General features: G+C 37.8%; 1 protein-coding gene across 3 annotated transcripts in view; it reads left to right on the top strand.

Annotated features, from left to right (window-relative positions):
- Positions 1-12,417, top strand: part of CCDC141 (coiled-coil domain containing 141) — a 226,154-nt gene that overhangs the window by 145,205 nt on the left and 68,532 nt on the right. For all 3 annotated transcript variants that reach the window (XM_007083895.3, XM_042994800.1, XM_042994801.1), the window contains exon 9: positions 6,082-6,254. In XM_007083895.3, coding sequence (XP_007083957.2) covers positions 6,082-6,254 — 173 coding nt within the window. The remainder of the gene's footprint in view (positions 1-6,081; positions 6,255-12,417) is intronic.

The raw sequence follows: 12,417 nt of genomic DNA, 5'->3' as shown, positions 1-12,417 counted from the left end.
AAACTTTGTTGAATCAATGAATGAATGACTGGACATGTGACAGGTCAATTACACTTTGAGCCTGAGTTTTCACTTCTCTAAAAGAGGTCTAACGATCCTCAGGGAATACCATTCAGTAATAAAAGTTCCTGCAACTGCTGATACATGTTCAAAATCTTTCCATGATAGAGTTGGAGTATAAATAAATAAATGGAATTGCAGAGTATTAAGTGAAAATTTTAAAATGTTTGTTAGGATGATACTTTTCTAAAATAATATAGCAGACTTTGGAGCCAGGCTGCTGAGGTATGAATCTGGTCTTAGACATTTATTAGTTCTGTGACCTTAGGCAGTTCCTTAACTTCCCTGTGTGTCTAGCTTTTTTTATCTGAAAAATGGAAATAATAATTATATGTACCTCACAGAGTCACTGAGCTTCTAAATGAGTTAATACCTGACTGGTGCATAGAACAGCCAAGCACTCACTGAGTTCTAGCCATTATTTTGTCATTTTATATGCATTTAATACTGCACTAGCCACTCTAACATGACTTAAATGCTTTTGTTCCATTTTCCCGTCCCCAGCATGTACCAGAGTACATGCTTCATAAAGTCCAATAAATATTTGTTGAATAATGAAAAAAAAAAAATAAATGCTTTGCAGATTGTAAATAGATGCTTTTCCATGTAAATATTCCCAAGATTATCCTGAAACTATTTAGGTCAATAGATTAAAAGAAACCAGAAAGTATAAACAGTGACTAGCTGGCTAGGATTCTACTTATGTGTCTAGTTTATCCATTTCGAAGATGGACTTACCTCAGAAAGAGTAAGAGTTTATTAATACATAAACTTCCTCCATTCCTTGTTGATAAAATGCATCAGATGCATGCCTTTTTCTTTCTTTTTAGTTTTTATTTTAGAGAGAGAAAGCACGCGAGCAGGGGAGAAGGGCAAAGAAAGACAGAGAGAAAAAGAGAGAGGGAGAGAGAGAGAATCTTAAGCAGGTTCCATGCTCAGTGCAGAGCCCTAAAGGGGGCTTGAGTTCACAGCCCTGAGATCATGACCTGAGCTGAAATCAAGATTAGAATGCTCAATTGACTGAGCCACCCAGGTGCCCCATACATGCATTTTCAACCCCAAACTCCTTTTCCAATGTTTTGTTTTGTTTTGTTTTTTGTTTGTTTGGGTTTTTTGTTTTGTTTTGTCTTGTTTGTTTGTGTGTTTGTTTAGCTTTTCAGATTGTGAGGCCAAACCAGTTTTAGGTTCTCATGATTTTACACACCTCTCATTAACATCACTTGTAATGTGGAGTGAGTTCTGGGGCCCAGCAGCAACAATCTTGGAGTGGCAAGAAATAAGCTGGAGCACCAGTAGGGAGCAGCAAACACTGGGAGCTGAAAATCCCATCACCCTTTTGCCGTGCTTTTCTAGCATTTGGAAGCCTGGGCAGATTTGGGCAGGACCTGAATCAAGTATCAGCTTGCCAAACTGAGAGCCATGGGAAGTTATCTCAGGTAGTATTTAGGAAAGGAAACTGAAGCTTTTGGTTTTGATGAAAACTGAACCCAGAGGAAATCTCTGCAGACAGTGGGATTCAGTGCTCTAATGAGAAGCTGAATATTGTGTCCTTGGTAATTATAAAGGTTCCAACCAAACTCATTCTCCAGCCTTGGAACTCACGAAAGGAAAATTTCAAGGTTCTGTAGCATTTGGGCTTTTTGTTTTTAATGTTGATTCTCTTCAAATAAGTTAGTCAAGAAGCAAACAATAGTACTTATTAAACATCTTTGTGAAACAGCATGAAATATTTATGCTGGATGACTAACTCATGGTTCTTGCTTAATTTATTAATCCCATAGATACTTTAAAAAGAGTACAATGTGCCATGTCCTGATACCATCTCTATTTGATTTGGTCCAGCCTGCTTTGGATCCTGTACTTAACAATGGAAAAAAAAAGAAAGATCTTGATGAGCGTCATAAAGAAAAACACCAAGCAACTCCTTAGTCTTTTCCAAACCAAGGCAAAAAGAACTGGTTGGTCTCCTTATCCTTTTAAGAACCGTGTGGTTATACAAAATAGTCAAGAAGAGCTAGAACCAAGAGGGAGAAAATATTATCCTTGTGTCTATATCCTTGTTTTTGCCTCTAGTCATAAAACCTGTATTTGACCAGGTGTGAAGAAAGAGGGGGATGGGGAGAGTAAACTAAAGGGGAAATATTAATTCCAAAGGAGTTTCTATGGGCATGATAGTGTCATTGCCAGAAATAACCTGTTCTATAACATGTGTGAGACAAAGAGATTCTTTCCAGGCTAGATCCAGTATATCAGGTTCCTTATGGATATGGTAAATAGAAAAGCATTAAGTCCTATTCTGGGGATAGATTAAGTGAGAGCAATGATAGTTAGATCTTTTCTGGAATTGGTATGTGGATTCCTCATTAAATGCTGCATGGGGATAAGAGAAATGAGTTTTACATGTGACTCTGACAATCACAGGGAGTATAACTTTTTTAAAAAGGAACCCCCCCTTTAAATCAATACATTTAACATGTCTTTGTGTTTAGATCATTCCCATTAGGTCTAGGTTAGGATTAAGGGTAAAGAATAAGCTCTCTTATAGTATCCAGCTCATCTTATTTACAAATGCATTTGTTGAGCTGATGAAGGAATGAAATCACTCGCCTCCTTTCTACTGCTGTAGTTCTATCAAGTGTGATACATAGAGCAATGTATAAGTAAATGTTTTCCTAACACTTGGATATTTTTGAAAAAAACTCTGACGAAAATTTTGCCATTTTGATTATAAGTTATGGGTTATCTTAATATACCGCTTTTTCCTTCTACTGACTGTTTATACCTTCAGTTTATTCCCATGTTATTAAGCTATAATACTTTTATAATAACATTCAGGAGTGGGGTGGAGTCACCTCAGACATGCATTTAATGTACATGTGGCTTTAGAATCTAACTCCTGTGAAGAGAAGACCACTTCTTCTGACCATATCACTGCCCAAGGATATGAGAGTAGCAGCTGTTAACAGCGGCCACAAGAGGAAAGGCCCAGTGGGATGAATGACAGGCAGCAGGTGGCCACTCTTCCCAGTGACTTTTCAAAGATGTGTCTGATCGAGATGTAATCACGAGCAAATATTTTCCGAGTACTTAACTACCATCGTGCCCTAACTTTCATATTTTTTTCTTTAATTATTAAAACAATAACAAACATGATATGTATTAAGGTTATACTGGCTTAATACTAAAACAGAGTGGAGTTAAACTTGTAGAGAAGAAAAAGCGCTTTGGAATTCTCTATCCTTTCCCCCATTCCCACTAGGAATTTTGGGAATTATCTTAAGGGAAGAAAGAAGTGAATACCCTGACATCTACATATATATGTTTTCTCTTTATTTCTTCCTTTAGCTCAGTGGCTCTCAATGCTAAATGTGAATATGTATTACAGTAGCACTGGTTCACATATACTAAACTTTAAGCATGATTTAGGGCAATTCATGATAATTTTGACTACACTGGATTTTTGTTTTAGGCACTGACTTTAAAACTTTCTTTCTTTCTTTCTTTCTTTCTTTCTTTCTTTCTTTCTTTCTTTCTTTCTTTCTTTCTGAGAGAGACAGAACGTGAGAAGGGGGAGGGGCAGAGAGAGAGGGAGACACAGAATCTGAAACAGGCTCCAGGCTCTGAGCTGTCAGCACAGAGCCTGATGCAGGGCTCGAACTCACAAACCGTGAGATCATGACCTGAGCCAAAGAGCCACCCAGGCACCCCCTGACTTTAAAACTTTTAAAACTTTAGAACCTTTGAGTAACATGAGACTCCACTTCACTTAAAATAAGTAATAAAAATTTTAAATATAAAACAAAATTCCAGAAACAGTGTTTACTGCAAGCGGCATTTCAATGTGTTATGGAAAGATTGAGAAAGTAATTCAAATAATCTTTTCTAACATCAGCATCTTGACACATTTGGCTCTGTTGCCCACTGTAGAATAAAAGGGGGAGTTCAGATAAGGAGAGTCTTCAGGTTTAAAGTTTCTTTAATAAAGCTATCTTTCTTTTACAGTTCTATATGGCATAAGAGAAATCACTTAACTTTTCTCTGTATCTTTTCATACCTATATTTACAAAAAGTAGGTTTTAAAATCTCTTTTAAAACCACCTAAGATGAACAGGCTTCTTGGAAATGCCCCTCCTGTCTTAAGCCTCCCCTGAATCTTTGCTACATGACTCCATGGGCCAGGGTTTAAGAGCAGGGGCCTCAGGGAGACAAATTGAGTACAAAGACCAAATCTGCCACTTAATAGAAACATCACTTTGTGCAGCCCATTTAATCTCTCTGGGACTCAGTTTCTTCAGTCACACAATGGAGATCATTTCTCACTTCCATCTAGGGCTATTAAGGACAATGTGTCTGAAACTCAGCAGACATTCAAAAATATTTGTTGGCTGAATGAAACACATAGTATAAAAGGAGCAGAAGTCAGTTCTCATTAAACTGTAGTTATTATTATTACTTTCCTATCATCTAAATAATAGGAATGATTTTGTTTTAAACATTTTAAGTGATCAGAAAGAACAGATTCAGGGGACATGAAGAAATTGATGAGAGTATAGACTATCAAGATATAAGTAATGCAACAGTATTTGAGATATTTCATTTGTAAATTCGAATTTTATCCAGTTCCAGTTCTGGCATTAAAACTCACTCCCTTAGATGGCAGCCAGGTGTAAGTGCTTGCGTGCTTTTACACAGCTCCATGGTGGTAGCCTCTGCATTTGGCTTAAACTGTGTGCCTTCAGCATCAACTCAACCTTGCTCCTCTGGTCTCTCTTCAGGTCTCAGTGGTTACCAGACTCATGAGGCCATCTGCTTTCATTTCTTATGAGTCTTCTTTGGAGTCTTCCTACTCCACCTGGTGGGCTCCTATCAAGCTCACTGGCTTCCAACTGACAGTCCAGGAAGGCTAGATTTCAAGGCCCCTGCTGACTGTGGCACTATCAGGGTTCCTGGGATAAGAGTGTTCTCCAGACTGATATGGAGCATCCCATAAGGTTGCTTCTTCTAGTAGTGCCAAAGGGCAACATGCCAAGAGCCCCATGCCATTCAGCTTTTCTTCAGCTTACCTAATTCATCTCCTGCTCTCCAAGCCCAAGGTCAGAGACAGGTTATCAGGACACGTATGGAGACCATTGCACTCTACTCTCTCTTTCCGTTTTCCTCATGTTACCATGGTCCTCTTTTACTACCTTCGTATCGTATACTCCTCCCCCTTAATGCCAACTAAACCTTAATGGACAAAAGGAAAGCTCCTCTCTACTCTATGGTAACTCCAGAAACTTAATCCCCCATGGCTGGTTGTTGATCTGCTAATAAAAGAAGAAAATATAGGAATTTAAAAAGCTTCTCTTAAGACAATATCTTGATTTGCAAGGTGATGTTGTTTTTTTTTTTTTTCTGCATAATCCTATTTTGCATGTCAGAAGCTAAATATTATTTTGGTCTTAATCTTTGCACAGCTTCAGAACCAAATTATAATCTCGTTTGTAGACAGATGGATGTCCTGGATAAAGTAGGTGGAAGGTCTTACGCTGGGAAAAACAAGGGATAAAAACATACTGGTCATTTCTTGAATATTGCCCTATAATGTTTCAGGTTCAAAGTTAAATTTACTGGGAAATTGCCTTTTAAGAACATAAGGGATGTTCAGGTTGTGAAAGTCTGCATAACGTTTTTAAAATATCTCATCCATTATTGGTATACATTACAGAATGTGCAAAAAATAAACCTGGCTCTCTGAATTCTGTACAGTTATAACTGTGTTGTATAGATACATTCTCAATGTAAACTATTGTGGTAACTTTATGGTGTTGATATTTATCTATGCCGAGCTAAGCTGTGATCAGTTTCCCTAAATGGAGCCTTAGAACTACACAGCTGTTTTCTCAGACCAAGATTGTTGTTTTTGGTTATGATCAAACAAATAAATTGAATAGGCTGTTTTAATCTCTAGTATTTCATGTACACATTGATGTAGATTTTAAACTAGAAAAGCAGAAAATGAAAGTATGTTTTCGTTGGCAGGCATTTGATGTACTTGGAAGAGTTGAAGCTTACCTTAAGCTCCTTAAATCAGAGGGTTTAAGTCTGCCTGTCTTGGCAGCAAGGCAGGAGGAATTACACAGAGAAATTACAGAATGCACAGCTGATGCTTTGCAAGAGGGACAAGCCTTAATCAGCCAAGTAGACTCCTGTAGGTAAGTCTATTTCTTCCTCCGTGTAACAAGCTTTTCCACGGTTTCCACAACCTGTTAAAAAATAAGTTACACAATTTTTTTTTTTCTGCTTCTGATGTTTTGCTGCATTATGACATGGCTTAACAGGATCTATTGAATTTTGGTCAACAGTGATTCTGAACATAGCAATACTCATCCACAAGTGAGACCATATTCTGAGACTGAGGACCCAAAGATGCTAATGCTTTTTTTCTATGAGTTTCTGAGGTGGGGAGAAAGAATGGACAAAGGAAAAAACAGAGCTTAATTCTCAATGCTTTTGCTAGCCTAGCACCTCTGTGGGGTCTTTTCTCATTTTTAATTCTTGAAAGTTGAGTCTACCCTGTCCCTTTTTTCCTTTCTGGAAAAAAAAAAACAAAAAACAAAAAACACAAGAGTACCAGAATCCCCTTTCACTTATGACCTTCGTGGCTCACCAAGCAAAATCCCAAATAAAAGGTGACATTATTAATAATAACAATAGCTCACTTTTTGAAAACCTGAGAGCCCATCATGTGCCAGGCACTGTGCCAAGAAGTTTAGGAACATTGTGGCATTAATCCTCACAGCAGCTCTACAAGACACACAGAGTAGTCCCCCCTTTACCCATGGGGGAGTACGTCCCCTCAGTGGGTGCCTGAAACCACAGATAGTGCCCAACCCTATATATATTATGTTTTTTCCAATACATACATACCTATGATAAAAGTTAATTTATAAATTAGGCATAGTAAGGGATTAACAATGATCACTAATAATAAAATAGAACAATTATAACAATGTACTATAATAAAAGTTATATGAATGCGATTCCTCACTCTTTCTCAAAATATCTTATTGTACTGTATTCACCCTTCTTGTGATGATGTGAGATGATAAATGCCTACAAGGTGAGATGAAATGAGGTGAATTACATAGGCATTGTGACATAGTATTCAGGCTGCTATTAACCTTCTGATGATATGTCAGAAGGAGGATTGTGTTCTGGACCATGGTTGACCATGGGTAACTAAAACTACAGAACAAATCTGCAGATAAGGAAGGGACCTTGCACTATTAATGGTCTCCTTTTTATGAGTAACTGAGACACAGAGAGGTTAAATAACTTGCAGAAGGTCACACAGGCAGTTAATGACAGAGTCAGAATTTGAATCCAAGAGCATGGGCCCTAGACTCCACATTTTTAAAAAAATTTACATCCAAGTTAGTTAGCATATAGTACAACAGTGATTTCGGGAGTAGATGCCTTAATTCCCCTTACCCATTTAGCCCATCTCCCCTCCCACAACCCCTCCAGTAACCCTCTGTTTGTTCTCCATATTTAAGAGTCTCTTGTGTTTTGTCCCCCTCCCTGTTTTTATATTATTTTTGCTTCCCTTCTCTTGTGTTCATCTGTTCTGTGTCTTAAAGTCCTCATATGAGTGAAGTCATATGATATTTGTCTTTCTCTGACTAATTTCACTTAACATAATACCCTCTAGTTCCATCCACGTAGTTGCAAATGGCAAGATTTCATTCTTTTTGATTGCCAAGTAATACTCCATTGTATATATATACCACATCCTCTTTATTCATTCATCCATTGATGGGCATTTGGGCTCTTTGCATACTTTGGCTATTGTCTGTAGTTATGCTATAAACATTGGGGTGCATGTGCCCCTTTGAACCAGCACCCCTGTATCCCTAGACTCCACATTCCTAACCAGTGTGCTAGGGCAGGTTGTTTTTATGAATGCCTTTGGTGAGTGTATCAGTGTGAGTTTAGATCTGGGAGGAAATGAGGAGAGATAAGGACTTTGAGAAACAGAAAGAGGATGCTGTGGGAACGTATGAGAAAGAATAGGGATTGGAAGACAAAGGGAGATGCTGGGGCAGATGATGGAACACGTATCACTCAGGAAGAAATAAAGGCAGGGCTTACATTTTGACAGAGCGAGACAAAAAGATTTTTGCAAATGAGATAAACCCAGTTGTTTATCTTTCGTATCCACAATCTTCCTAAAAAACAGACATTAAAATTGAAGAATAATTAAATAGGTCAGAAGTGGTAAAATTACCTTATTTCTATTTAAATCTTCATTCTGCTCTATTTTAGATGTGTTTAAAAGTGTTGATTTGGTGAGTTTGGGTTTAGGGAATTTTCTTTTCAGAAGACAGTCTGAATCTGGATGGAGGTATTTAGTCAGAGCTTGTGATGGTTACTATGGGACCATGCAAAGCCAAGATCAGAAATAATCCAAGATCTTCCAACAGGAGCCAAACAGCTGAGGCTACCAGAAAGGCAGATGGTTCTCCCCTTTTAAAAACTAACAACTGTAGCTACTAAGTTTCTTTACTTTAACTCCAACCCATACATCTGGTAATGGTGTGTCTGCTCTGTTTCAGGAGCCCCAGCACCCCCATGTCTGGCCCCAAATTGTGGGCACAAGAGCTCCTTTCTCTTCTCTACTGTTTAAAGGTCCAGTCTCCCAGAATGTATATGCGTCTTGGACCATGCAAAAGATATTCTATGGGGTGCCTGGACTCAGGGTACCAGGGTACATGTTGGACGCTGATCTGAGTCATGTGATGATAGGATTAAGTATTGAGTTCTCTAGTTAGAACTGGGGAATGGTCCCATTTCAGTTTCACAAATGAGTCTCAAATCACAGACACTGTTTTCTCTGTTTAGGCTACTCTTTACTTGCAGTACTGCCTTGGCCAGTTTCCTTTCATGCATGGGTAGATCAGGAGGCAGCTAAACACCCTTCCCTAGATCTTTGGAGGTCTGTATCTGGTACACTGCCCCAGAAATTCTAGGTGCTTTGGCCTCCCAAAGTGTGAGCTTTGTTTCCTCAACTCAGCAAGACCCCTGGGCTGTCTTTGGGTTCTACCTCCCTGAGCTTTGGTCTGGAAATTGCCTCTCAGGCAGTAAGCTGATGTAATCATAGGCATATCTTACTCATTTCCCTTCTCTCGGGGATCATTGTCTCGTGCTACCTGTTGTTAAATGTCTGAGAACTCTTGTTTCATATAGTTTGCCCATTCTAGTCGTTTAAGGGGGGAGGGTAACTCTAGTCCCTGCTGCTGGCCAGAAACTGAAGTTCCCTTTTAGTTTTGATGCTTAGCTCCTAGAGTTAGAAAGCTGGTCACAATTTAGTACTCTTAAACTTTATCCCGTTTGCTCTAATTAGTAATGTTTTATCTTCAATACATAAATATAAAAGGGAAAGTGCTTGTATTTTATACTGTATTCTGTTTTCAGGGTTTTAGTGATACTTTTGGCCATGCACTTTGTCATGGTGGACATGTTTATTTATTTAGTTAGTCTCATTCTTTCTGCCTTCTTTGTTTTTTCCACTCTTAATTCACATATATATATATTGTTTTTTTGAAGGTGAAGGTGAATAGTTCTTTTCTTCAAGCTTCAGACTGAGTCTTAATATAAGAAGCAATAGCTAGGGACCATTTCAAGAAACTTGAATTTAAATGGTTAGGTAACTGGGTTTTAAAAAAAAATATTAGCAGTATGGTTTCTGTCTAAATCCTAGACAGATGAGCTTTCATAGTAGTTCCAAAGTTTCCTTGGTTCCTAAGATTTCACAATAGTTTACAAATCCATCCTATTTTCCACTTTGCAGGAGGAACTGAAGCTAAAGTGAAATTGTTACTTGGCAAAGGACATTTTTGATTCAGAAGGTAGATGTAGAATAGAAATCCATTAAAAACTGAATTGAAATGCATTAGAGTCTTGGTAGCAAACTAAACCCCACATAGCTACTGACCTCAGTCCTGTGCATGACATTTGAGACTTGCTTCCTTTCCTCATCTAATGATTCATCTGTTCAACGATGTGGGTCACCAATCATAGGAAAGAAGAGAACCTAAAAATAAGATTTCAAGTTGCAGCCACTTGAAAGTGAAGGTGGAGTTTAGAAAACTGGCCGTGAAAATAAACATACTACAAATTTCAACAGAGGAAACTACATGTCACTGGACATCACAGTGGGCTTCCTAGACTTCTGAATGCCAGCACACTGCTAGGACATAAAACACTAAGGTCCCCACTATCACACATTTAAAAACTCAGATGGGTAAGAAACTTTAGCATCAAGGGGATTTTGCTTTATGCATTCTTAGGGTCAAAATGATGTCATGACTTTTATTTATTTATTTTTTTAATTAATGTTTTTATTTATTTTTGAGACAGAGAGAGAGAGAGAGAGAGAGAGAGAGAGAGAGTCTGAGTGGGGGAGGGGGAGAGACAGGGAGACACAGAATCCAAAGCAAACTCCAGGCTCCAAGCTGTTAGCACAGAGCCCAATGTGGGAATCAAATTCACAAACCCTGAAATCATGACCTGAACCAAACCGACTGAGCCACCCAGGCACCCCGTGATGCCATGACTTTTAAACTTAACTTCTCTGAACCTGTTCCCTCATCTGTAAAATGGAGATGTACACTTCTTAGAGGATTTGTTTTTGTTTTTTGTTTTAATCAAATGAAACAGCACTACTCTTAGCAATTGGTTTACCTTTTTTTAACCTTCTCTACGAAGAGTTTTAAGAGAAAATACTAAGAGTCACATGGTTGTTGCAAACAATTCCAATAGAGTCAGCTGTACCAAATCATACTCATTTTCATGAACTGGGGAAGGTTATATTTGAAATAGGTCATATACACATTTATCTTAAGGTAATAAAAGACAAAATTTAGTGTTGGGGCAGGCAGATAGGAATTTCAGAGACCCTTAGATCTAATTTTTTTTCCTGTTAGTCAATAAAATATGACTTCAGAAGTTCACATTTCTCAGAGATGATGCTTCCCAGTAAATTTGAGACCCTTGTCATTATTTTCTTGTAACTATTACCTTATGAGGAACAGATCCACACTGTTTTTCTATACTGAAATCAAAACCCTTTGAAGTTGGAGCAGCCTCACAAAATAAATAATGGTTGTTTACATGTTTCCTTACCTTTCTATTTTCTCCCTGTATTTGGGTGATAACTCTGAATCATTGCTAAATAATTTATTATCTTTTCAGAGTTTAATATCTGTCATATAACCTAAATATACTTTAATTTTAAAGACATTTTAGCAAATTCATTTTCACTTAGTTATGATACAAGTTACTGCATCTGATAATGGTCACACTTAGACTTAAAGGAAGTTGAAGCTTGGCTACAGGAAGGAAGCCTGGCTTCCAGCACCTCTCACCTCTTCCTAAGCTTTGCTTGACACAATCTTTGAGCGGGCAAGTCTAAAGATAGACCAAAGGAGGCCTGCTACCAAGTAGAATTCTGCATTGATTAAGCCATAGAAAGCTGTGGTGATTGGAAATACTGGGTTGGAGACCTGATATGAAGGTGAAGTTTTCTATAATTGGACAAAAACAAGGAATCTCTTTTTTCTCTGTGTAGCTACCAATTCAAAGCTAAAAACCATATAAGGCCATCTTGTGCAATATCCATTTGCCTTTTCATGTTTACTAAAATTAACTTAAAATTAACTAAAATTAACTTAAACTTGCTTCCATATTGACTCAATTTCTATCTTTGCATAAAAGACTGTATCTACCAGTTTTCATTCTACCTTGTAGAATTTAAGCTTTAAACCTCATCCTGACTGAATAGGTTGCTGTGGCATAACCGTAAGTGCTGTCTGTTTTGATCTAACACTCATTGCTTATTTAATGTTAATCTTCATATTTTTGTATTTTACAAAAAATTAAAAATAGGAGTTCATTGGGATTTTGCATTCTATTTTCACAATTTTCATTATGTTGGCTACCACTACCTCTCTTGGTTCATGTTATGAATGGTGATGAATTTTAGACCAGACATGGTTCATTCATTTATTCATTTATTTATTCCAAAAATATTATTGAGCATCTTTTATAAATCAGGTGCTCCCATGCATCTAATGTAGTAGGTGGAATGTCTTCCCTCATGCTGTTTATATTCTAGTGGGAATAAATAGCCAACCAATAGCTAAATCAAAAAATGAGATGTTCTTATACACCAATGAGTACTCTGAAAAAAATGTAAAAGTGAAATGGGATAGAGAGTCACTGTGGGCAGGGGACCATGGTAGACACTGTAGTCAGGGACAGAATCTTCAAGAAGAAGGAGCTACCATGCAAATAGCTTGGAGATGAATGGACCTA

Source organism: Panthera tigris, chromosome C1 (assembly GCF_018350195.1).
Source record: "Panthera tigris isolate Pti1 chromosome C1, P.tigris_Pti1_mat1.1, whole genome shotgun sequence".
Classification (NCBI taxonomy): Eukaryota; Metazoa; Chordata; class Mammalia; order Carnivora; family Felidae; genus Panthera; species Panthera tigris.
This window is presented reverse-complemented; position numbering and strand designations above follow the sequence as displayed.